This window comes from Etheostoma cragini, chromosome 9 (genome assembly GCF_013103735.1).
Source record: "Etheostoma cragini isolate CJK2018 chromosome 9, CSU_Ecrag_1.0, whole genome shotgun sequence".
NCBI lineage: Eukaryota > Metazoa > Chordata > Actinopteri > Perciformes > Percidae > Etheostoma > Etheostoma cragini.
In genome coordinates, this window is record NC_048415.1 from 19,614,353 (window position 1) to 19,641,941 (window position 27,589).

General features: G+C 40.2%; 2 protein-coding genes across 3 annotated transcripts in view; one reads left to right on the top strand and one right to left on the bottom strand.

Moving 5' to 3' along the window:
• Positions 1-3,314: 3,314 nt before the first annotated feature.
• tm6sf2 (transmembrane 6 superfamily member 2) lies at positions 3,315-15,192 on the bottom strand. Its single transcript, XM_034882622.1, has 11 exons — positions 15,072-15,192; positions 14,729-14,853; positions 12,838-12,941; positions 9,795-9,892; positions 9,592-9,695; positions 8,858-8,940; positions 8,316-8,440; positions 7,440-7,541; positions 6,533-6,625; positions 4,337-4,456; positions 3,315-3,637 (listed from the first exon to the last, which is right to left on the bottom strand). The coding sequence occupies exons 2-11, from the start codon at positions 14,806-14,808 to the stop codon at positions 3,401-3,403; spliced, it is 1,146 nt and encodes a 381-aa protein (XP_034738513.1). The 5' UTR covers positions 14,809-14,853; positions 15,072-15,192; the 3' UTR covers positions 3,315-3,400.
• Positions 15,193-18,271: 3,079 nt separating this feature from the next.
• Positions 18,272-27,589, top strand: part of si:ch73-63e15.2 (protein strawberry notch homolog 2) — a 60,267-nt gene continuing 50,949 nt past the window's right edge. For both annotated transcript variants that reach the window (XM_034882611.1, XM_034882613.1), the window contains exon 1: positions 18,272-18,476. The gene's annotated coding sequence lies outside the window, so the exon portion shown is untranslated. The remainder of the gene's footprint in view (positions 18,477-27,589) is intronic.

A 27,589-nucleotide genomic window follows, 5' to 3' on the forward strand; every position in this document is an offset into this window, starting at 1 on the left:
CCCCCCCCCCCCCTCTTCTCATACTCAAAACCCCACAATGTCTATTTCACACGTCTGTGGGCTAATATGGAGATTTCCAAACATTACAGTTAATAAGCATACTGCAAGATATCTTCAACCTAAACAATATACACCTTTTAGGAATGTCAGCACCAAACAAGTTTAAAATGCCGTGCATTCTAAAGTTCCTGCACAGTTTTGACTGATTAGACCTCTGCTCAAGTTGACTACGGTAGAGCTGTCCAGGGAATTACATGAAGCTTTAACGGGTGAAGCTAAACTAATGGGAGAAAGAGGGAGATTTTAGTGAAAGCAGCTGTGTGTGTGCACACCATGAGTGTGCAGGGCCTCCAGTAAAGTATTATTTTATTCAGATTTTAAAAGCTTTCATGTCCTGCGGTGGTTCAATTGCAACCTCCATGTCCCCCTCTCTTTCTTACCCTTTCATGTCTAAGCTGTCCTGTCAAATAAAGGCATAAAATGCCACAAAAAGAAGACTACGGTAAAAGTAAGCCTACTATTAACAGGTTTACAAATTAATTCATAGAAAGATGCCAATCAGCCGGCAGCAATATAAAACTGCAGCAATAAATCAGTTTCACAGACAGTGTCAGTTTAACGTAAAATTGACTATCTGTCTCTATTGTTGGAATGATTTTAGTTTTTTTAATGAATTGCAAATTAGCATGTTTAGTATTGACAACTACATATTTCATAGATAACTTATTTTGCCAATTCATCTGTAGCGTTAGACAGACTTCAAGTTGCACAGTTAGTTGGTAATGCTAGATTTTCTTCAGCTTTAATCTCCTCTTTGTATTAACTGCACACACGCTGAAAAACAGAAGTCTTGTTAAAGTCATTCACTTGTTTGTGTTGAAGCAGTTAACTGCAGGTAATGTGAGGAGTCAAATCCAATTTCTCACATTCATTTGTGCTCACAAACTTAAAGAAATTGACCACACTTTCCTGTTGGGTTGAATGTGCAGAGGATGCTTTGCAGCATTTTCAATAGCTCCACTCGAGACTGTTGACGCTTTAACACTCTTCTGGTTCAGTCATACATGTGGCTATTAATGTGGGAGTTTTTCCTGTTTCCTTCAGACATTTATGCACTTTTGCATGTGTGCAGATTGCCTTTGACTATAAGTCTAAATAATACATCATACATTGATGTACATTGAATGATTCCAATGTTAAGTTGGATGTTTAAAATCTTAATTATAAAGCAAGACTTTTACTTGTAAAGAGTCAGAAAACTGAAGCCTCTGATTTGTACAGAACGAAGTAGTTGGATGCATTATTATAATATAATATATAGAACACTGGGCACTAATCTTGAAAACACAATACCTGCTATTTGCTTTTATATTACCCTCATTAGTCTTCTGCTCTGTGTGCACATTTATTGATTTGCGTACATCATAAGATGCGATATATATATCTATATATATATATAGATATATATATTCGTTTCTAATTATGTTTCTTTTATGACGCTATTTGCCCACTTTTTAAAAACACCCCCCCAACACCCAATTGCCCAATCCTAAACTGAGCTCTGATGACTAAGGACTAAAGACTCACAGACTTAATTGATCACATGTGCTAAGTAAGTGAGTGTGTGAGGCCACATGGGCTCAGATAGGTATAAATGAGATTGGGACAGAACCTCACGAGATCACATTTTACCTTGGCGACGTTTAAAAACAAAGATGTTGCTGACACTTGCCGGATTTGTGAATTTTCATTTTAGGTTTGTTGCTTTCCACACAGCCAAGGCACAGGAGACGGCTGCCTGATTCCAAATTTATTTCACAAGCTGGGCAACAGGTCCGATCCTCTCCGTGGTCGTGTGTTGTGCTGTGTTTACCTTAGTAATTTCCAGATTTTTCCTATGGTCTCCGCGGTAAACATCACAGCGCTTTGAACTGTGGGCAATTCCCTTTGGTGAAGACTCATGGAAAGGGCTCTGTAAGTGTGTACTCATACCCTCACATCCTTTGAAATCTGTCAATGGGACAACCCTAAGCCTTTACAAATTTCACAAGAATGTGCACCAAAGTTTGTGAGTACGGACTTTGGGATTGGGCCTAAAAATGAAACCCCAGCAGCACGCTGTTTCAACCATCAATGTCCAATTTGCTGAAGTCCTTAAGGTACAAGGTTATAGAAGGGTCTTATAACTGATGCTTTAATGCTCATTCATCTATTTGTTTCTCAGTGATTGGCTAAAAAGGAACAGTGAAGTCCAGCTAGCATTCTGACACGCTCACTATGTCAATGCTAACATGCTGATTTTTTTTGCAGGTATGATTCAATTCAATTCAATTTTATTTATAGTATCAATTCATAACAAGAGTTATCTCAAGACACTATACAGATAGACCACACTCCAGAATTTACAAGGACCCAACAGTTCTAGTAGTCTCCTCCAGAGCAAGCAACAGTGCGACAGTCCCAGGCTCTTAGTAGGCGGTGTCTGGCGGGCCAGTTAGGGTTGGAATGAAGATTTGAAATGATGTTTACCATGTTCACCATCTAATTTTAGTATTGCGAGGTAGCATGCTAACATTTGCTAATTAGCTCTAAGCACATGTACAACTGACATTGGCGCTACATGAAACATCAGTAAGATCCCCAAAGTTCTTATAGTTCATCTTAAGGGGGGCATAAATGTCTCTACCAAACTACAAAGCAATCCATACAGTTTCTGTCAAGACTTTTCAACCTCTTGTTGGTACTCAAGGAAAAGTTAAAGGATCACCAAAGCAATAAGAAAACATCATCTGGGAACAATATACTGTATCTCCATACCAAATTGTTTGCCAGTTCATCAACCAGTTATTGAGATATTTCACAGAAAAGGTTGGCATTATAGATTAAAAGTCAGGGGTCAAAAGGATTCATCCTCTTGGCATCATGGATCCAGTTGTCAAGACATTTCATTAAAAGCCAAAAATGTCAACCACACAGTGGTTCAAGAGTAAAAGTCAGGGGATCACCAAAGTGATTAGGGTTTGTTGCATGGGCACCAAACATGTCTTACCTTAATTTCATGGCAATCCATTCAATAGTTTTTTATGATCAAATTTTTTTTTTAACAATCCATAAAATAGTTGATATTTCAGTTTGAACCAAAGTGGTGGACCAACAGATTGGCCATCCCTAGAACTGTTCCACTAGCCAGGCTAAACACTTTGCCATATAAACCAACTTCACAGACCAATCAGCTGTCTCAGTAATCATGCATGACATAATGAATCAAAGTGTTGCAAGCAAACATTGAAATAAAAACTTGATCCAAAGATGTTGAGCAAATTAATCTTGTATTTTGGCATTTGACCTTAAACAGCTCTTCATGAACCCTTAAGGTAATAAGTAATTACCTTAAGAATTACTATTTGTCTTTGTACTTAGTATCTTTTTCCTCGCTGTTTGGCAAACCTGTCTGCCCAGGAAACGGGGCAATCTTCAGGAAGAAATAGTGGTTACTGTAAACCCGCGAGACCACCATGATGGGAGTAAGTGTGTAAAGCAAGTTAGCTGCCAGCACACACCAGAAAGCATCATCTGGGATACGAAATGGAGCTGTAGTACGAGGGTGGAGGGACCCCCCAATGTGGGCCCACTGGCACTAAAAGGAGACACAGACAACAAGACAGAAGTTAGACTGCATTTCCATTTACTGATACTACATAATGTACCTATCAAGACGGTTACTTCCACTATTTTGTTCTAGACATTCACAATGATGGGAGGTCATTTGAAACATAAATGTTTCTTTCCACCAACCCCCCAGAGTAATATCTAGGAGGGAATGGGTTACCTTGAGTCTCTCCGCCATAGTCATTAGTCTTCAATTAAAGTATAAAGAAAAGGATTCTAAAAGGGGAAGATAAGCCGCTGCACAGGAGATGTACAAAATGGAAACAGAGTTTCTGCAACTTCTTATAAACAGGAAAACAAGGCTTTAATCAAATGCTTTCTCGTGGTTAATGGATACTTTCTGTCAGGTATGGCACCAACCAGCTTGTTTATAATAGGAAATGTGTGATCCAGGTGATTATTAGCAGGATGGGAGCTCACTACAATGAGTTTGATTACAGTCAAGCATGGCAGACCTCTTTGTATTGGATGTAAACTTTACTTTAATTTGACTTTAATAAATTAAAGGCAATCTAAATATAAAAGGCAAAAAAAAGTAATTTCACAAGTGACGTAATGTAATGCACCAAACTGCCAGTGCAACCCACCTCAGTATGCAACACCTGTATCCTAAACTATGTATTCAGAGCCAGTTTCACATATTGACCGCTTGTCTTTGTGGTGTTACCTGGATCATGGCTCCAGCTAAGAACACAGTCCAGTCTGACATCCACGAGCACCCGGGTTTGAGGAGACCGTAAACAAATGCACCCAACAGAGGGAGTCCATAGAAGAACAAGTACAGCATCTGTAAAAACAAACGTGATAACTTAAGAACTCGGTGGGTTGATTATATCTTATTTTAAACATTTGATCTCTATTTTACAACATGCGTAAATTCAATGGGTATGTACAATTGTTGGTGTATAGTATATTCCAGTAAATAGGGATCTAGTGAAAAGTGCCATCTTCCCTGTCAGTCTATGTTGTTGGGCCTTGACCAACAATCCAGCAGATAATTAATACAGTACATGCTCTTTTGCTTCCAGACTGCAGTGCTCTTCCCCTACACTTACTGAATATAGAAGAGGGATGTGTTTAATGTTGAAATACAACCACTTACAATCAGAATCATTTACCGCATGAACGTTGCACTGCTAGTATGTAAAAATACTTAAATAACTGCAGCAAAAATAAACGTTATCAAGTATTATCAGTAAAGTGTAGGTATGTATCAAAAGTAAATGTACTCAGATTTGTTCCCTCTAGAGCAGGGGTGTCAAACTCAGCTTCCCTAAGGGCCACCGTGGAAAATGAGGATCACATCAAGGGCAAGGCATGTCAAGTTATTGGCTTTTATGTCATCAAAAAAGTCAAATATCATTGACTGTATAGGGCTCACATAGTTGACAAAAATGTTGAAGAAAATGCCAAAAAAGGTAGAAAATCTGAATTGATGTATGGGCTGGATAAAAATGTTGCCAGGGGCTGGATTTAGCCCGCGGGTCTTAAGTTTGACACGTGTGCTCAAGAGCTTTAAATCGTTGAAGTGTAACAGTGTTTTGATGTCGTATACGGTCCACATGTTACTGGGTCTAGCTATGACAACTAACACGGCATCGTGTTATAACCTTAATCTCGTCTCAAGTTGAATGTAACATTTTGTTCTGCGGTGTGATTATTAACTGCGGTCACAAGACACATGTAATCTGAAGTGTAAAGAAGTAAAATGAGCTCTTACAATATGGAAATACTCATATAAAGTCTCAGTATCTCTGAATGGTTCTTAAGTACAGTACTGGAGCGTTATGCCACTTCTCAGCTCAGCAGCCTCTCAAACACAAATTTGCCCCCTCAGCACAAATGACTACTACCCCGCACAAAGTTGTTCCAGAGACTGTCTTGACCTTCAACTTAAAATATTTGGCGAAAGCCAGTTTCCCAACTTAAAAAAAAACCTCAAATTATACCACTAAACAGTTTCTTTTTATTCTCGGTCTGAGGTCTAGATGAATCCTAATGAGTTCAGCCCAGGGCCTGAAAGCCAATCACATATGCCCTTCAGTCTTTTGTTCGAATGTCTTTTTAGTGCTGCCATGGAAATCTGTCACATAACGTTCATCATCATCAATGAATAAAGAGGTCGGTCAGTTCAGAAACAGTGCAACCCTGTGCAACAGACCAAACCTAATTTCATTTCTTTACACCCACACATACACACAAACACCCATCAGCTTATGCTAGACACACACACACACACACACACACACACACACACACACACACACACACACACACAGAAGCAAAGATTTGCAAAGGCCACTACCCAAGAAATACTTTCACATGCTGCCCACACTCTCCTCCCACCCAGTGAGATGCTGATGGGGGGCTTTAAAAGAGGGATTAGCTTATCAAATTCTCAGCATGTGGTTTGTCTGTCTGATCAATGACTAGCAATTGTGACTGGACTGCAGGCCCGACAAGGTCTTTGGATAACCTATTGACAAAGCTGTGTACACCAAACAAAACACAACAAAAAACCCACAGCTGAGTAGGGTCAGAGGAAGAAATTAAAAAGAAAGCAGACCCACCGCCAGTCACAATAATAATCTGCTATCCATTTTACACAAATGAAAGACAGATGCGCTGGCCTCTCCACCCTCACTCTTTGTTGCTTTAATGATGAAAAATGGCTGTGTAATCAGCTACGACGAAAAGAGTGGAGGAGATAAGGACAAGCCTCCAGCACACTCAGAGTGATATCCAGGAAAGCAGAGGTCCATTGCGTGGCTTTATTTACAACAGGCTGAAGAGGAGCGCTCAGGTGCTGCTGCAGAACACACACAGGCTGAGAGTGGAGACAGAGAGAAAGGAAAACGCTCACCATCACTTTGGGGTAGCCCACAGGATCCTTCAGGTAGGGTTCATAGTTTTTCAGGTAGATGGAACAGGCTTCGAGTGGAGAGTCCAGAGCCGCCTATAGAGGGTGGACAAAATAACAAGAATACCTTACAATATAATGCAATTCAATCTGACACACCAAAAACTACAACTGTTTCCACAGATTTCAGCATCTCCCTGACACTGTCTGAATGACAAATGAACATCCAAGTGTTTTTAGTATCAATTTTGATACTGAACATGGTTAAAGGAATAGCTTGACATTTTAGAAAACTTGTTTATCTGCTTTCTTGCTGACAGTTATATGTTAAGGAGATTGATATCTGTCCAGTAAATGTGAAGCTACATCCAGTAGCTTAAACAGTGGGAAACAACTAGTCGGGCACTGTCCAAAGACAACATAATCCAACAACAAAAACTGCATCATGTCTAGGATGTTTATGCATCATCATGTAAGGAAACAAGATATAACAAGTTAATTGGTGAGCATTAGAGGTGCTGGGAGGCGGAGTTTTGAACAGAGCCTCTCTGGCTCTTTTTCAGTCTTTGTGCTGAGTTAAGCTAATCGGCTGCTTGATGTAGTTTTATTTACCAACATAAGACAAATGTCTATCCCCTTATCGAGCTCTTTGCAAGAAAGTGAATAAGTATTTTAAAGACTTCTTTTGATTATATACAGTGTACACCGTTATCATTGCTTTTTAAAGACTGATAGTTTTCAGAGAATAAATGCACAACACTTCAATATGGCTCAATTAGTTTAGTGTATTGCTTGTAAGCAAAAATAATACACACGGTTTGAACCCTTAACACTCCACTCTGCATGAGCAAGACTGCAGGCTACTTAACGTTTAGCCCCTAAACTCTGTCCAGATGTGATGTACACTCACCAAGCCTCTGAGTGCGGTGAATGCCATGGCAGCTAACAGGAGTACCACCAGGATAATATCCGAGGGACGCCAGATCAGCTTCATGCTCTGAGCATGCTGGGCCTGTGGATCAACACATTGTACAGTATAGAGCTGGTTAGTCAAGGTAATTGTTTTATAGCTTACTCTCACTCTCACTTTAACAACACCTGCTCCACTGTGTTCACTAGCGGGTTGCTAACTTTGTATATCTGCCGTTTGGTGCCAGGCAGGTAGCCTCAAGTCGGTTCATCAGAGCTAAAACGCAGCTGAAAACCACGCTAATGAGAGTGAGCCAAAAGAGTAAAGCTGTGGGCCCGAAAACCAAAACACTGACTTGACAGACGCTAAAACTAAAAAGCTCTTTAGAGCTGAGGGGAACAGTAGTGTTGGGTTTTCTGTGCAACAAGCAACACCTTTCACATAAGTTGATGTGTTCCATTGTAATAGGAAAAACCATTGATTGTAGATGCTCCAAATCCAAAAAATATCTAAGACCAAGCAAACTTGAGTTTGAATCAAGATAGCAGTGAGGTGAGGTGAGGTGAGGCTTATCCTTTTGTTTCTTATGTGGCAAACATCATACTGAAATTTGGTAAAAACATAGCATCTCCACTTACTCACAATCTCCAATGATTTTCCAGATTTAGGTGTGTACACCGGAAAATCCTACTATCACACTAACTATACCACTGGAAATTACTGGAATCCATGAATTTAAATGAATTAAATGGCCACCCTTTGTCATCTTTCATGGTCTGGATCATATTTAACTGGTCTGCACTGTGTTACCCTGATAAAAAACAATCAGCAAACACTACTGCTCTAAACCTCGCCACATTCATGCGTTAGACTTACATTGTATCCACCGATTAGTGGTCTGTCCTTGGGCCTGATGAACAGTGTAATGGCTCCCCATACAGGCATCAAAAGGAAGAGAAAGTTGATCCAGAAGGCTGGACGGATCTCTGACCCATATTTACCTGCCACAAAAAAAAGAAAATTGTTAATTTTCTATTTACCCATACAAAGACACACTTTAAACATCTCAATGTAAATCTGTAATTAAGTTTCTAAATAAAACGTCTAAAGGGGACTTCATGCAAAGGCATTCAGTGCAGTATGTCTGTGATAATACAACAGAGAACAACCCATTGCCTGGAGAAGAGATTGATCTTGTGACACTCGTGTATGCAGTTTGAAATGCCAACAACAGATGCTTTAAGTCTGTTTCTTGCTTTGTTCTGCGGGTTGTGACGGCAGGCGAGGCACGGAGCGTGTGTGTATTCTGTTGGCAGGCTGAACTGTGACACTTATTGTACACCGCAGTGCAGATGCTCACTTGATTAACGCTTGGAATCATGGGACTGGTAAAGGGGGGAATAGGAGATGAGGCTCACCTGCCAGTATACCAGCAATGAACACAGTCATGTTGGCAGACAAAGAGCCAGCCCAGAACAAGCCCAGGGTACGGTAGGCTTTCCTGGGAGAAAAATCAAAATAATAAAGGTGATTATACTTGTAGAGATAACATGTAAGATAGAAGGAACATCAAGTTTGATAAGCCAAGTGCTGGCCAGTTGAGGTAACACATGGCTCTATAATTTCAATTCAATTCAATTTTATTTATATAGCGCCCAATCCCAATGTCTATCATACATGTTTTGGATAAGACAAAGCCCAACACAATTTCTCCTAGTGTCAAAAGCTGGCATTGTTTAAAAGAAGATTTTGTTTCCATGCTAGCACCTGCCCCGAGGCAGCTCTCATTCCGAACTCTTGATCTCCCTCACTGCACTCCATGACTTATTCACTCTAGAGTAGAGGACCCCCTGTTTTTTCTTCTGAAAATACTGTTTTATTCAGGCCATTGAGTGAATTTTATGCAATCAAATGCAATTCATGAATCTCTATTTCTTTAAGCAAAATCAAATATTTGGATACAGCAGGAAGCCTGAAGCCTATCATGTGTCTAATGGTAATCTTAGGGCTGGAATGCAGTGTATTACTGTTACATTCAGAAAGCTTTCACAACTTAGAAACGTAGTTGTTTGCTCAGTTAGATATGGTGTGATATGATAAGAGTAAGATGAATGAGCTTGATGTGACTTGAACTGACTTAACCATCACCTACCTGTCTGTTATCCTGCTGATCATCATCAGGTACATAATAAAGTGCACTATTCCATCCCAGTAACACATCATGATGCCATAGGCTGTCCCCAGATAGGGTTCCCCCTAAAACACAGACATTTCATGAATAGAGCTGTTGTTCGAAATCCAGTTATTGTTGCATTACTATTATCAGCATTTTAGATGTAAGAATAAGAAACCTACTGTCTTTTGATAGAATTCCATAAAGCCGGAGACAATGCCATCATGTTCCAAGGCACTCACCAGGTCAATGACACAAGTAAAGGAAAAAACAGCAAAAACTGCAAAGGCAAGAAACAATACAGGGAAATAAAAACATCTACCTTATGCTGGAAATGAAGAAATTACTTATTTTAAAAGCCAGTGTGTGTGTGTGTGTGTGTGTGTGTGTGTGTGTGTGTGTGTGTGTGTGTGTGTCTGTGTGTGTGTGTGTGTGTGTGCGAAACCTTGACATGTTAATGACATGTTAAGCAGCTTTGTCAGCTTTGAACAAACGTCATTCAGAAGCCACTGGGATTTTGAAGGTTTCATGTAATAACTCAATCTGCTTTGTCTACCTACTCACACACACATACAGCTTATTAGCAAAGAATGCTATGACTAGAATGGCAGAAAACCTAAACTTATAATTCCCAGCCTCTTTTCAATGTATTTTTAAGTTCAAGATATTTCCCCTTAGCTGGCTGTCAGTGATTTATGGGACAGCGGGGGGAGAAAATTAAATCTTGAGCAATGAGTTAGGCCGGAGGCATATTTATATTGAGTCCATGGTGAACAGCCTTCTTCTATCCTCAAGTTAAGTGCCCAGCAGAGCTGAAAGGCCATGTGTGAAGTGGGTAAAGCTGCAGAAACACATGACTGGCATGTGGGTCACACTAATAATCCAAACTAAAAAACCACACTGGTACCATGATGTTTACAGACTCTTTTGTCAATGGTCCAACTCCCTAGGTGCTTCCTGCAAGGAGGTTTTGAGAGCTAAAAATTGTACCCAATACCCACACCCCAGCACTGAAATAAGACAAACAGTGTGTCCCTTCTATGTAATTTGCAAATGTATAACTACAACACCAACAACTCCCTTTCCAGGTTCAAAGACTTTCTTTTCAAATTAATTACTAAAAATACTTTGATAAGGGGGTTATTATGAGTGCCAGGAGGGCAGGTTTGTGGAAAGGGCCATTGGTTGACTTTCTGACGGCAGAAATCTCACTGGTGGACAATGAATGGACCACAACACACGCCACCTTACCAAAACATTAGCTAGAGCATGTTGGAGACTTTCAGCAGATGATCGTGGGAGATGATCAGATGCCTTGGACCATTAAAAGACATCATCAGTGTGCCGTGCAACGTGAAATGTAATGTCACAATATAATTAAGGAGTATAACAACAGCTTGGGCACACACAAGAGTACCTCTGCTGTCCATGATAAACTGTAAAAGGATGTTATAGTGGATAACATGCCCATTGGACAGTTAATGACTGGAAAGATGTTGCCTTTGCTAGTATAAATTGCCCAGTCCACATTCACAATGGCAGGCTCAGAAGCATGTGGGGTAAACAATGTAAGGCAATGGACTCCACTGACTCCATACTGACTGAACTGACTCCACAAACACTGATAACTGCAGATGGATATTACATAGAATATACAGTATCAGTATTAACAAACACAATTGTGGAGCCCGCTTTCCAGAAGTGGAGCACGGAGTTGGTAAAAGTGGAATCATAGGAAAAAATATCTTTAAACATCAATGACAGGGCAGAAAAATATACGTGCCAAATTGGGGAAAATACTTCTAATATATTGCTACCAGATGAGAGCGTGTAACAGTGGAGTTAAAAAAAAACAATAAAATACTAATTATAAAAAAGCGTCCACATATAAATTTGGACAAATAAATGTCAAAAAGGCCCAGAGGATCAGAGGCTTCAATGTCTAAAATGTTTTTCACTTTGTAAATCTATCTATCTATCTATCTATCTATCTATCTATCTGCATCCGTGATTTAGGTTCACGGGGAACATCTGTAAAAGCCATTTCAATGATTTGCTGCCTATAGATTTTTTTTGTTCACAATGTCATTATAACGGGACTCACTTTGTGTTATGACACAGGCATCTTTCTGCAGATACCACGGCTTAAAGCGCTGTACCACATCCTTCCTATCTGTCCTTCGCACACTCTTTGCACACAGATGCACACACAAAGATTTTGTCTCTCCAGTGTCTCTGTAATCCTCAGGACAACCAGGTTTATCTCTGATATCTAACAGGTGAGATAGCAGGGGGATTATGGCTCTCTATCATTGAGAAGAGCCTGCCACAGCTCTGTCCTCATTGTTGTTGTTCTCCTGCACAACACTGGCATCGCCCTGGGCACAGACTACCGATACATCACCTTGTTTCTGCTCCACCAGCAAAGCCCGTGGCATCAGCTGCCGGGTTAAGTTTGCAGGAAAACCCTTGGCTGGAAATGGAGAACATGTTTGACCGATAGCTATACACAAATCACACAACAGTTTTTAGTGACTTGCATGTCCTTGTTCTCTCCCATGGATTGTATTTTACAATCATGCACTGTTTGTGTATTGTGTTCCAAATTAAAATGTTATTGTGTATTTATTTTCTGTTATCTTGGCTACATTTAAAAATGAAAGCTTGCCCTCAATTGTAACTCCGAGAACTACATGAAGATTTATGATGATGACTGTGGAAAACGTGTGTGAAAGGTGCACAAGGTGCCACCGTCACATGATCAACATGAATGTAAAGGTCCATATGGCGTTTAGAGTGGAGTAGTGGAGTACAAATGGTTTTATACAGAACAACATACTTTCTTACAGGTTTCTTCTCCTGTATGACCAGTCTCCAATAGCTGGGATTTTGCTCAAGTCTTTAAAGAATATCTACAAGTTTAGGTGTGTCCGAGGGTTGTGAAGTTCCTCAGCTTGGAAGGGGTTGGGTCAGTCATGCAGGGAGTTTGGTTCAGATGTGGAAAAGGGTTTGTGTCAGTCATGGGGGGGGGGGGTTAGGTCAGTTGTAGAAGGGGTTGGGTAAGTCTTGCCTCAGAAAAGTGTGGCTAGGCTTTGCTCTGAGCCTGAATAGTCTAAGCCGCTTTCAACATATCAGGTAAAATCCCATTCATGGTAAATACAATTCAACCTTTGTACAACTGTTTGGAAACCTTTTGCATGTGTGTCTGGAAATGCACATACTTACCAAAGAATAAGGCATCTTTAGGTGGGTTGCCACGAGTGATGAGGAAGTAGAACAGAAACACGACCACCAACACGGCGACGCCAGTCGCCAAGATCGTATAAGGCCTGTGAAAGAAAAGGAATTTAACTGTTATCTAAGAAACATAAACACATCTTTACAATCTCACTGCTGACACTTTTAGACACCAATCTCCTTCCGATTTTCTGCTTCATTCTCTTTACTAATTAGTTTTTCCCATGAAAGTTGCGTCGGTCCTCTATTCGCAGTGCTAAATTAGTAAATGATGATGAATGGGAAGTCAGAGAGAATGATAATCACCTAACACCCAGAGTTAGCACAGGGAGAAAATAATGCCGAAGTGTGAGGGGAATCTGTTTGATAACTGCACCCAGATGGAGCACAGGCACTGCTGATGTGTTAGTCAGATTCCTGGTGAGACGGCAGTGTCACCTTGGATTTACCTTTCTGATCTCCTATCACCTAGGGTTGCGTTAAGTACGAGGAGTAGCCTCATTTTAATCCATGTTTTTTAAATACATATTAAGTGCGACTTGGTCCTGATGTTTGGCAAGCAAATTCTGGTTCTGTGTTCCAAGTATTTCTGATTAAACTCTTGCAAGATTACATCTTTCTTTGTGCCATTGTATTGTATGCAACGTCCACTTTTTACAAAGATAAAGTTACAGAATGGTAACAATTTTCCTTTGTTAAATTCTTAATTTGCAGTATAAGCTGCTGTGTTGCCTACCAGTGGCTTATATTAAATCACAGCTTTGCAAAGGTTTAATCAATCATATAATCAGAGGTGTGGGAAGCAGCCAGCTAAGGCCATGTTAGTTCAGCACTGCCCGCCATGTTTACTGGGGAAAGGTACCGCTGCCTTGTACTGGAAAAAGATGAATGTGCTCAAGGTATCTCCTAGTAAACAATATTACATCCTTAGAAAACTCACAATGTGTGCTTACAGAAGGAAAACAATGCTGTGAGAGCAAAGGGAAGGTCCCTTGCTACTTCTCCAATTCAACAGTACAGGAAGATTTATGCACCCAATACAGTTTGTGTGCAGAGTGGAAAAGCATAAGGCATATTGTATGTCAAAAGCAATTTATCAAACACTTCTGTGCAGTCTGTATTGATTGTCAATGCCCACACAGATTCACACAGGAGGCGTGTAAAAGTCTGTCGGAAATGAGAAATCTAAAAGCGGTAAAAAGTGTGAGGGAATGTTTTACCACAGGCTCTGTTTATTCAGCCTTCAGAGATGCAGTTCACAATCATCAACTGTAGACAGCACTATAAAGGCAGTATGCCAAGAAACAAGGCAAAACAGATAACCATTGAATAAGAAAATAATTTCTTACAGCTCAGAAAAGTAATTATCCCAAACATCGCTTCCGATTGTCTCCCCAAATTCTGTTCACATTCCCGTCTCTTTGCTCCCTATTCTTTCTCTTAGCCCCACCAAAAAAATGCCAGGTTTAATTATTCAAAGAGTTTACACATCTAAAGACGCGATTGGCAATACATTCTTGGAAGAAAAAAAACTGTGTATCTAAAATTAGTAGTGCTTAACATGGTCGTGGATTTATGAGCTTCAAGTGTGCTCTAGTGGTGGTAAGGTTTTATGTCTGGATCACCTGCAGTATTGTACATTTATATACTTTTAATTTGATTATTATTATTATTAACAGTTTAGATTGTATATTATTACATTAACACTTGCTAGTATGGGTAATAATTGTATGTGTTTTGGTTGTATTTAAGTTGTTAACTATAACTGTATAGCACTCATTTACAGCTTTTTCCCAAAACAGAAAGGTGTGAATCTATACAGTGTATAGATCTTAGGTATAAGCCGAGTGATAAGAAATCAGAAAATGGTATGACTTACTCTTGAAACTCAGGAATGGTGTTCATGGCATAAAGAATGCCGAGGGCAGAAAATGAAAATAAAAAGACTAAGGTCTCCATCTCTTCGACAGCTGTTCAGCCTTTCTCCCGGTAGAATCTACAGCACTAAAATACAATACAGCTTTAAGTCAATGCAATCGGCTCCAGAAACACTGTGCTAATATTTGATCAAATCAATACTAAAATGATGCCAAGAGATCAATTGATTCATTAGAACTGGAACAAATGAAATACAGTTTTTAAAGTAGAATGGCATGAAATAAAATCCCATGTGAGATCTGTAAATTTGAATAGAATGTAGAAGAACCAGAGCAAGCTCTTACCGTCTGGCTACTCCTTCGGTGGATTAATCAAATTACTGCTGGCCCCAGGCAGACATGGCCTTTACTGGGAAAATAATGAAGTGGAGACAAAGAAGCTTTTGGGGGGAAAAGTTATGCAATTTGGTTTTGTCAGAGATTTACATAAGTCGTATTAGTGAACAGGCACACATTCCACTTTATGCTGCAATACTCTTTATAATTAACCTGATTCCTGTTCTACACAGGCTTTAATGTTGTGTTTGATGAAACTATGAATTGTGAGCTCTGAGATATACTCACAAATACGCTAACATTGTATCGATTGTATGGCTGTGACAATGCTCTATTATATTTAGGAGGTCAACCACCAAAAGTGAATTGTAAAGAAACACAACACTTTGGTTTTTGCCCCCACTTTTCATTCGCTGAACACAAAGATCTAAGACTATGTAGGTACACAAGAAGCTTATTTCTCTTAAATGTTGTTCACAAATCTGTCTAAATCTGTGTTAGTCACTCAAGTCGGTGACGACGACAAACTGCAGTCAGGTCGACCCTGACTATAACACCAGCTGCTGACTGGTTTAGCTCATAAAGAATGGGGGCAAACACAAAAGCGTTTATAATTTTGTTCAGTTTAACTAATTTAATGGTAACTGTGGCCTAAGACATATCAATCAAAAGACGTTTTGACATTCCAGTAGGTCCACTAGTTTGAGTTTGGTAACAAACACTTTTTCACTGCTTCTGTTAAGCTAATGTAAACAAAGGAAGTGTCTTTGACGTCCTCTGAACTGAGAGTGCTGTAATATTTACTAAACTACGTAAGAGACACAACAAACATTTGCTGAATAGACACACAGTTGGGGCGGCTGTGGCTCAGTGGTGGAGGGGTGGCCTACCAATTGGACGGTTGAGAGTACGATCCCTGGCCCTGTAGTCCAGTGTCAAAGTGTCCTTAATCTTTGTCTGTTATCGTGTATTGGATGAGCAGTACAGCAGCCTCAGCCACTGTGTGTGTGAATAATGAATGTAACTGTTCCATGTAAAAGGGCTTTAGGTAGAATACAAAAGCACTATATACATACAGTCCACTTACATTTGAAAGAGTAGTTCTATCAGGAAGGTGTGCTGTCATGACTGAAAATGCTTTTTTAGTCATAATGGAGGCAGATCCTCATTGTGGCCGTGTAGCCTACAAAATCCAGTTCACTTTAAACCAAGTGTTTGCAGTATGTTTCCAGTAGGGTGCACCAAATTCAAACAAAAAGAGCAGACTCTTTATACTGAATTCCGCCTACATTCCATTTAGTTTTGAGGTTATGCTTTTTATCCAGAATATTAAAATTGTATCAGAATTGTCTTTGAACATGAGGCGCATGGGAAGCTCACCTGGGAAGCCTGCGCCCTTTTCAGAGGCTTAGTCCTCAATGCACCAGCCACAGGTTAAATTCTCAACCTGTGGCCCTTTGCTACATGTCCCCCTCTCTCTCCCCTTAATCTGTCCTATCAAATAAATGCTTAAAATGCCCTCCAAAAATTGTCTGTCTGTTGTGTTTGGATTTGGTCCATCACAAGTTTGTGCAGTCATGTTGAACCAATTGTCATAGAGTGAAGTTAGTAAATTTCAAGAGCAATATTTGTCTAAACTGAAATGGTCCTCACTGATAAGCTAACATGCATCCTAAAGGTTTGACTGAAATGTGCCAGGATGCTGCTTTCACTTCCTGTATCATCAACCACCACCTTGCTGATATGAAACAATACAGCATTATTAGACAGGGAAGACAAAGCACAACCCGGACTGCCAATATCTTTCACAAACATTATCTTAAATTTGCACAACACACACACACACACACACACACACACACACACACACACACATATACACACACAAGCACCGCCCTTGGCTTCCCACCACCCTCCGTTGTTGGGAAAAGGGGACTGTGATACCAGGAAAGCAGTGACAGTGTGTGTTTGCTGGAAACAACTGGAGCTCTTCCAGCTCTGTTGTTCAATAACGCAGAATGGACTTATGGATGCCAAAATGAAACAGTGACCTGCAAGAGGAAGATGGACATGTACTCCATTTAACATGAAAAATAAAATATGCTTTTATACAATAACTGTCCACGGAGAAGTAGTCCAGGTGATTTGCTAAAATAAAAATACCATTTATGAAACAATAACTAAATATATTCAGTTCATGTTCATGCACAGAAAATTATACTTAAAAATACAGAAATGCCATGCACATAATATGAATTAATCCCTGTTTTTTTTTTTTTTATTGCGATTGTCCAGATATGATCAGTGCAAGAAATTATCATTTATTCATGAAAATTAAGATTTGTGTTTCTCTTAAAGAACATTGTTATTATGCTTGAATTTCTTTATTTATTTATTTTTGACTAAAGGAATCAGAGGGAAGGTTGCCTTTGAATAAAAAAATAGAACAAAATAAATGGACCCTCAATTTAAATAGCCAATAGTTGCAGCCACAGGTGCTTTATAAAGAAAGACAATCATATCAATAATAGTCAATGTTTCATGGAGGAACATTTAGTCATAGACCTCTTTCCTACAATGATTTGGTTGAAAAGGCCTGACTCAATTTTTTATTATTATAGTAGCCTAGTTTAGCAATAGTTTAATGGCTCTATTCCCTTCCAGAGATTTTAACTGGTCATACAACGTACACAAGGATGTATACAGTAGTATTATATACACCATACCTTACACAACCTAAACAATTTCCTTATCATTTTCCTTTGCAGAATATTCAATTCAATTTTATTTATATAACGCCAAATCACAACAACAGTTATCTCACTGCAAAGAGCTAATCTAGACCGTACTTTGTGGTGTTATTTACAGAAACCCAACAAGAGAACAGAATAGAGTTTAACTTAACATTGTCTTACAAATATCAATTAATAAATAAGGAGGCCTAGCATATCAGCCTAGTATTTTTTTTTTAATTTAACATTAGGCTACATCTTATTACGTTTTTTTCTGAGCTTAGCCTACTATTATTAGGTTATTATTATTTAATGACATTTAGTCTTTAGTTGAATATCTGAGCTGTAACTGGTTAATTTCTGGCCTCATCTGCCTTAATTTCTTTTATTTATTTATTCTAATTTAAAGCACTGGTTTGGGAGTGCGAACATCCCAGTGATGAACTATTTATGGCCTGGCTGTTTTCTGCTTGCGATCCCCAAGCGGCTCTGCGCGTGACGACAGCGGCGGAAATATTTTTTCGCTATTCAAAATGGCACCGTCTTAATCAGGAAGTGGAGAAAACAACTAAGAAGAATAAGTTGGATAAATTCCCTTATTTCTGTTACTTTGACGCGAGTCTTCGTTTAAAATCAGCCGGTGTGCTCGTGGTTTGGTTTGAGAATAAGAAACCTATTACCGGTAAGTGTAATTCGATGATATTGTGAATAGGCAAGCGACACATCGGCAGTTGCTTTAGAACAAGATGCGTTCTGGGCAGCCTCTCCTAGGCGCACACGATTTTAACGACGGGCTACACCGGTTCTTTAGCGGTTGCCTTTAGTTTAGCGGTATCTTAGGCCACGATATCGCTGAACTTTAAATGAGTTGAGACCAAGGGATACTGTAATAACGTCACCTGTAAGTTAGCAATTGAAAAGAGACGCGGTGTTACTGATGTCTTTGGCATTACTATGCCATCGTGAAGAAAGGCCAGCAGCTAACGTTAGCTAGCTAGTTACTACGTAGCTAACGTTAGGTAAAAACGGTAATAAGCTATTGCTTTGCTATTAACGTTAGCTAGTTATCCCGCAAGTGATGTGGCTCATCGCCAAATTCCGTGCTAACGTTTCTTTTAAAAGTGTGGAATGCTCGCTTGTGTGCCCGCTAACGTTAAACAAATTATCTATTTATCATATTGTCTTCAGTAAACTAACTAGCTAGCTATTTAGACAGCGACGTTAATCCAATAACAAACACAGGCCATGTACAAATCAAACATACCCAAAGTCAGAAAACGGCTATGCTAACCTAGCTAGCACAATTGGCTATTTGTAGTATGCCTTGTAATATTCAACTAACTATGATCTTGCTATATTTTCCGTCCGGTATTATTGGCTTTGAAATTGAAGTGGACAATTCAGAAATACGTTGTAGCAAACGTTAGTTTTCTTGCTAGCGTTTGTAAGTGTACCGTTTGTCGATCGGCAAGCTACCAGTAGTGGAAGCAACACTGTAACGTTTAGCCTAGGCTGCTGCCTTTCTTTGTGCTGTGCTGAGACCAATGTGCCCCTGTACCTTTCTTTAGAAGAAGGCACTTTTCGGCTTACTACGACAATGGTTGTGTGGAAATGTTGCACAAAGTCCACGTAAACGTATGCGCACTTTAATATGTAAAACATAAATATTGGCTAACGCTAGTAGAATTACAGATGGATGGATAGTGGAATTGCAGGAATGGCAATGTAATGTTCTAGTATAATCTCAGCACAGCTTGAGTTAACCTTGAGTAACGGTAGTTTAAAAAAATGTAGATCTCACAATGCTTTCAGATGTATAGTCCTTACGATTATAAAGGAAATCAGCGCAGGACTTGTAGGTTAGTAACACTGTACTACTTAATAACAATACACTTTGCTCGTCATACATTCGTGGTAGCTAAAGTAACTGTAAAAATTGTATGTATCCCAAATATATTTACATGAATTATACCGTGTTGGGACAAAGCATGCATCAGTTTAAGCAATAATGCTTACAAAGAAGCGGTTGTTTTGCGTGTAATTAAGTGTACCCTGCGTTATGCAACTTTACCACCATGCTGTGACTGACCTACTAGGTGTAAAAATTGCACTTTTGTTTTCTTGAATGTCATTACTTGGATATAAATAAATAGCTGACCCGAAAATATAGGGAGTAATATGTGACAGATACAAATGCATCCGGGATATTGACCGGTGGGTAATGACAATAGTTTTCAAAGCTGTCCCCTCTAGTTCTTTTTAATTTTTTGCAATTTTTGCTCTTTAGTTTCCAGTTTGTCTGTTACCTGCAGCCAAGGCTAGTTGGGCCTCAAGTAAGCCTTGACATAGTGGGTTGCTATGGCGGCTGCCTTATATGTCGAATAATGTCGTTCTTTCCACCCCCACCCCCCTTAGTGATGGATACTATTTGCTATCTGAATGACATGTTAGGTTCCTGTCTTTTACCTGAGTGCCCTTAATCCCAATGACATGGTCAATGGCCTTGGTGTCACTTGCTGTCAAATCCCCCTTGCAGACAGGTCTATCTCTCCCTCCCAATATAGGGTTTTATAGTAACTGGCAGACTGTTTTACTATTGAATTGTCAAGCAGAATTACAGGCTAAAAACACACTGCTCGTTTTCGTTTCACAAACCTAGACTCCTCATATTTATTAGACAGCTGTCCTCTGATAAAACCCTACAAGCAGGAAAATGGTTTCATCAAGGGGTTCCATTGTTGTCTTTTAGTGTAACCAAAGATATTGTAATTCAAAAAATAGTTGATATTTTTCACACATATAATCTGGCTATTATTGGCAACCAGCATGCAATGTCATATTTTCAGGATTTTTGCAAATACCTGCCCCCTACAGAAGCAGAAGCAGTCATAGTAAAGGTAACTTCTGAAACGATTAATGTAGGTGAGAGTGAAGTTGCATGTTTGTGCTGCACAGCTTTTAGTTTTCCAATTTCCCAGTGTTTTAGACAATTAATGGCTGACTGCCCCGCAGCAGCTCACTCAACAGTTGACCAGATCTGTTGATACTGTGTTAAGAGCCTACAGGATATGTAAGGATGATACAGCGTAGAACATAGGGGTATTTTACAAAACAGGATGAGCAAGTTGGTCCGGATAAATGAGATTAAATGTAATGGTATGGTTTTGTTTACCGCAGTTACATAGTTGTCACCAGGAAGTAGCAAACTCTTTTTGTTCTTGTTTGTGGTATTAGTTTTTGAAACACTCCCTGGTGGTGTGAGTTCAAACAAATGTGATCTAGGACTCAACCATGGCTCATTTGGCCTCCATTCTCCTTCTGCCTTCATCTTTACTAGCCCGTTTTTCTCCCCTTTCCAATTGGTGCCAGTGATAAATCTAATTTATGGCCCGTGGGCTGATTAGAGTGAGAGAGAGAAATGTGTAGTGGAGGAGGGGGATCAGGGCCAGGTAATACATTTGATTCGGTTTCTGCTTTCCCGGAATCTGCCCTCCATTTGATTATAGTTCATGTATTAAACATAACATGGATGTTTGGTCAGAAGAGAGTGAAAGAACAAGTGACAGTTGTTGGGAAAATGTGGCCACAGTGTTCACTTCTACACCGCGACAAGAAACAAAAAGGTCCTTTACAATGGGCTATTTGAGTATCCCATGTCCCAACTAGTATCCAGACCTGGAGGCTACATGGATGTCTCACAAGCCACATAAGAGCTCTGTAAGAGATGACTGAAATGCAAGAGAGCATTTCTCACCACTTTGCCTTATGGTTTTCTGTGGAAAGAGTGTGTCAACGTCATTCTTAGAAAAGCAAACAATGATTTCAAAATGGGTCTCACCCAGGAAGGAAAGATGAGTGAAATACTCGTGTCCAATTGATGAATGACTGAATACCTTGTGTCTCATTGTTTCAGTTATCAGCTTGAGTTTAACCAGCCCCTGTGATGAACTGGGAAGTAAAAAAACAAATATAATTTGAAGGCTGACATACAACCTGGATTGCTAAATGTTTGGAGTAGCATGTTTTGTATAGGGGTCATATATTCACATTTACCGAAGATTCATGATAAACGTTTTCCCAACATATGCCTGTCCTGTATGCTTTGAGTCTTATAACGCACTTGATGACTCACAATATTCTTTCACCCAACTCAATGAAATGTGAAATTTGTATTATCCCAGTTTGACCCTATTTAGCTGGGCCACCTGTTACACATGCAGCCAGGTTGGACCCTGATCTCAGAGCCTCCCTCTGATGTCTGGCCTGTGATGAATGTAATTGTACGAGGGAGTATGTGGTAGAGCGAGTGACAATGATTAGCTCTGGAGTGAGTAGCGACTCTAGAGACATAGTAAGAGAAACAAAGCGTCTCCCCTGTGCTTTCTCACTATGGTCGGGAATCTGTAGCAAGAAAAGCTAACCCCCTCCTTGATTTCATGTTTACGGAAAGGTAGAACCAGAAAGTGAGTCGGGGGAAATGCAACGTGAAGTTACATTTTTTGATAGGTGCACGTAAGGCGACGGCGTAGGGTCAAACGCAGGCTTTGTATGCCCACGTACTTACGGACATTTAACACAGAATGCTTTTTTCTCCTCCTCTGCGTTTCATTATTTGCAGCAGTAAACATAAAAGTAGGGCTACCCTAGCATCAATTTTGAGGTCGATTCAGACTCCATCATGCTGGCTGCTGGTCTGCACTTGTGTACTGATATCACAAGACAACTCTTTTTACCGAGAAATATTGTAACGTTTTAGCATTGCGACATCTTGTGGGACGAGATCTCGTCACACCTCGGGGGTCCCTCAGGGAGAGATAAACATCAGTCGATAAATATTTATCATTCTATTCTGACTCACAGCTTCTCCCAGCCAGTTCAGTTTCATTTGAACCCTGTGACATATTTTGACCTGCTCGGTCCTCCTTCTCCAAAGGCATTTGCGCTGTTGGCAGTTGTTTAGCTTATCTTTGTCTTTTTCTAAAGAGCCCAACCTACAATCCTATTCTACAGTATATTTGGTACAGATCTTTGTAATAGTCACACTATAATACCTTTAATTTCCTTTAATTTTAAAATATATATTTTATGATTATTCTTTTGGCATTTTAGACCTTTGTTTGATAGGACAGCTTTTGGGATAAGGTTGCTACGACGAGGACTGAGCCTCTGTATATGGGCATTTTGAATGAAAATGAGCCTAATGATACAAAAAGGATCATTCCCTCCAATATTGTAAATCATACCGCAATTGCAATATATGAGGATAGTATATAATATGAGTCAAAATAATCCCAATTAGATATTTTCCTATAAGTGTTGACCCTATATAGTCGACTATTTGACAATTGGATCTAAGGAGCCTGATGCGTCTGATCTTCTGACGTTTTGATTTATCCCTGCAGCTCAGGCTAAAAACCTGTACATTATTCTATCCTGCTTCCGTTACAAATTTGCGGGAACCAATCAAAAACTGACTTATCCACCTGGCCACCGTAAAGCAGCAACACGTTGTTGCCGCTGAATGGCTAAATCATATAGCCTATTTTGAAATATATTTATTAATCAGAGCACTCACATAAGAACGTAGCACTAGCGAGTGCTAAACCTTTTTAATTTATGAACGATTCGCTGTTAAACTCAGCAGGGGGTGGGGCGCATGGATGGCTCACCTGGTAGAGCGTGCGCCTCGTGTAAGGAGGCTTGCTCTTTGGTGCTTTGATTCTGACCCACGACCCTTTGTTGCCCTTTCTTGTCTTCAACTGTCCTATCTAATAAGGCCTAAAATGCCCAAAAGAAATCTGCAGGGGGTGGAGCTATAAAACAACTGCGGCTTGACTGTTCTCTTGTTGAATGCATGGATTTATAAGAAAACTAGACACATTGTTGGAGGTGGGCCCCATTTATTCCTATGAGAGTTGCCAAGTGGTCGATGAAGCCCAAAAAGTTGCAGCTTCTATTAACGTTTACAAAAGTGCTTATTTTGCCATTGTCAATCTCAGATACATTTTCTGTGTCTGGCAACATTATAGACAGGATTTCTAAAGAGGTCAGCCCTTCTCTTTTTTTAAACATAAAAACAATTGCTTGGTGGTTCGATCCCTTGCCCTGCAGTCCCATGTCGAAGTGTCCTTGGGCAAGACGCTGAATCCCGAGTTGCTCCCGATGATGTGCATCGAAGTATAAATGTGTGCGAGTGTTTTTCTGATGAGCAGGTGGCACCTTGTACGGCAGCCTCGGCCACAGTGTATGAAAGTGTGTTAATGGTTTCTGTACTATGTAAAAGCGCTTTCAGTAGGTAGTCGTTTAGACATAAGCGCTATAAAAGAACAGACCATTTACATCGTTCAAAGTCAATAGAAATAAATAAAACTGCGAAAAATTGACCAGTGGATGAAATTGATACACAAGCGCCCCATAGCGTTACATTGCAGCCTGGTCTATAGCTGCCGGTTAAGGCATTCACGCTTCATACTGGACCAATTTTAAAGGTTGTTGTTCCTATCAGTCCCTTACACACAAAAACATAGGAAAAAAAAATCCAGGTTGGAAGAAGAAAAAAATTAGCCTTTAATCTGCTGGGTGTAAAAATACCAGCATGATCGGCACACAATGACTCCACTCTATGGATCCCATAAAGCAGGCGCAAACCACCGGCTGAGCTGGCTACTTCCAGTTTGCCACTCCAGCTAATTTGACTGGGGATTAAATGATTTAATCATACGACATTTCTAGGCTTTAAAAATGTTATCGGACTGACTGTGCCTCCAAAGCTCCAAGCGGGCTGTTTTCAGAAGAGCGCTTGCATTTTCAGCTGGGAAAAATGTTTTTGTGGACAGTCTTATGAAAGTAACTCCAGTGATTGTCCGATTGCGTTGTTGACCCATTTGTTTTGTCTTCTACCTAAAGGTCCCATGACATGGTACTCTTTGGATTCTATTATATACCCTTAGTGGTCCCCACCACCATATCGGAAGTTTCCTTCCCAAAATTCAGCCTGGTGCAGAATTACAGCCGCCTGTCCCCCAATGAGCTTTTCTTAGTGTGTGCCATTTCTGTGTTCGTAGCTTTTGAGGAGGGGTGGGGCAAGGTGGAGGCTGGGGGTGTGGCCTTGACTAACTGCCATTTTGCTTGTTTGAAAGCCATGATGTCTCTTTCCCATGGATGGGCCTGTTCTCTGGGCAAGCAAAGCAGACAAAGTGGAGGTAATCTTGCTCTTTATGACCTCATAAGGGGCAAGATTCCAGATCGGCCTATCTGAGTTTTAATTTTCTCAAAGGCAGAACATAATACCCAGGGCTCGGTTTAAACCTATCGCCATATCTAGCCATTTGGGGACCATAGGTAGGCTGGGGGAACTCATGTTAATGTTAAAGTCAAGTAAATGCCATGGGACCTTTTAATCACTTTTACATAATTTTTTCAAACGAATTGTGCCTGTAAGGCAAATTTTCTGCATGGTTTACTGGCTTGCATTGGTTTTGGTGTTCAAGAGTATGATCACAGCATCAGCTGATACCAGACAGATGAACTGAATCAAACTGATGTGCAGAGTGGCACAGATGGACAGACAGAGACAGGCTCCCTGATGGTGTGCATGTGGTGCAATATTCTTCTGCCTGCCAGAGAAGTGAGGTCAAACTGAGTGGAGCGGAGTACTGTCTGGATTTGAACAGCAGCAAGGAAGAGTTCAGAAAACTGAAACACTAATATTGTCAAATTCACTTATAGAATTTCACTCTCCTGTGTTTTTGTATTATATATAAACAACATGCAAAACCTGTCTTTTATCCCGCACTGCAGTGCAGTAGTCCAGATTTTGCTTCCATGTGCTATGTTGTTTGCTTGTGAAATGTGCATCTTATATCTTTTGCCTGGTATTTTAATGGCCTCTGATTTACCAAGACTGAAAGGGGTGGGTAGGGGGTGGAGTCAGGGAACCAGCTGCCTCCAATCAGCATCAGAATCCATCTGGGGGTCAGGCTGGGTGAAAATAGGGACATGGCTAGCACATGACAAGAGAGATATTTGTGCAAAACAACAGACTATCACTAAAAAGAAGAATAGTGATGGAGGCAATATCTCTGAGAAAATATAGGGCCAGAGATGACAACAATATAGAGTGGGAGGGTGACAGAAACTGAGAGGGAGATGTTCACATTTTGAAAATGGTAAGGGCTGATATGAGTAGACTACAGCATTAAAGGTGCGATGTATTTGAAGCAGATAGATAAAGTATACTGTACCACAATGAAAAGAGGGGAATGGAGGCGCAGTGCTGTTTCTGGGCAGATGTTTTTACATTAAAAGGCAACATAGCAATAAGTAAGGGTGTCACCAAAATTAATGCTGCGTTCCAGGTAACCCGTAACTTGTGTTTCCACAACCTTCTATCCATGAAAGTACCCTGTAACTGGAGTCACACCCGCAACTACTTGTGAACTCGTACCAGATTGTTGTACTCCCAGTTACAGTTTTTGACATCACACATGTAAACAACAATGTCTGCCGCTGTTGATTCTGTACAGATGCTGGTAATTAACAGTGAGATATGGAAATAAAGACATAAATATAAACGTAAATAGGCAATGTAAAGTACTTCCATATATTGTAATCAAAATACTACACATATGATTGTGTACTACTACAGGTTATGTTTATTAAATGAAGCCCAAAATATGTCTCAGGCTAGATATTGCTTGTATCAGCTAACACTAGCTAACGTCAACTGAAGGTAGCCGCTAGCTAGAAGGGTTTGTGGTGACTTTGCCTGGAAAGCAACCAAGTCATGAGTCATGACTTGAAGTCCCAATCTCGATTTTTGAGTGGAAAAAAATGGAATAGTCAATGGTGCCACGCCCCCACGTTGCGTCCGGTCGGCTTGTCAAGCAGAAAGAAAACACATTGCAGTGCTGCAAGTCAACTGCCTCTAATTTATCTACAGCCAGTCAAAAGTTAGCATGGCAACTGCAGATGCAGGAGACCCATTGATAAAACTTGAATCCCCTCCTGTTTCACTGAAGTCGCCGGTGTGGAAGTATTTTGGCTCTTCAGTAAGTTATGTTGACAATGTTCGCGTTGTTGACAAAAAGCCACAGTTTGCAAGCTCTGCTACGTATACCATATTTTGTGTGTTTACCATTGCACATTAGCCTAGCTAGCATCTAGCAGAGTTTCCTTCTGCTTATAGCTTAATTCCAACAAAACATAGGGCTGTGCAATTAATTGAATTTCGGTTTCGATTTCGGCTCCCAACGATTACCAAAATAGTACAATCGAGTAAAAACGATTATTTTGCCATGTTCTGTTTTGTAATTTCCGCATGTTCTGAATGGCGCGCGCACACACACGTCATGCGCACATGCGCACATCCGCCCCTCCTGAAGCCAAACGCTTTCAGCCTACACTGTCGGGGAGGCAGGTCGCGTGCATGTTACCCGCTGGAATTTAAAAACTTAGCGAGAGTAAAGATGGCAGAAGGAGGGCAGCCACAGCAGCGTTAGGTAAGCAAAAAAGGAAAAAAAAAAACTCCATTGTCTGAAAACAGTTTGGCTTCAAGGAATCTGACAACGAGCAGGAACATGCTACGTGCAAGATTTGCTACATGGTAGTGGCTGCAAGTAAAGCGAACACCACAAATTTGTTTAACCACTTGAAAATTAAACACAGAGTGACCTATGACAATTTAATAAAGAAACAGAAACGGAAATCCACTCCCTCAACATCCTCCGTCACCCAGACATCCATAACAAACACACTGTACAGCGCAACTCCTTATCCGTTGAAGTCGGAAAGGCA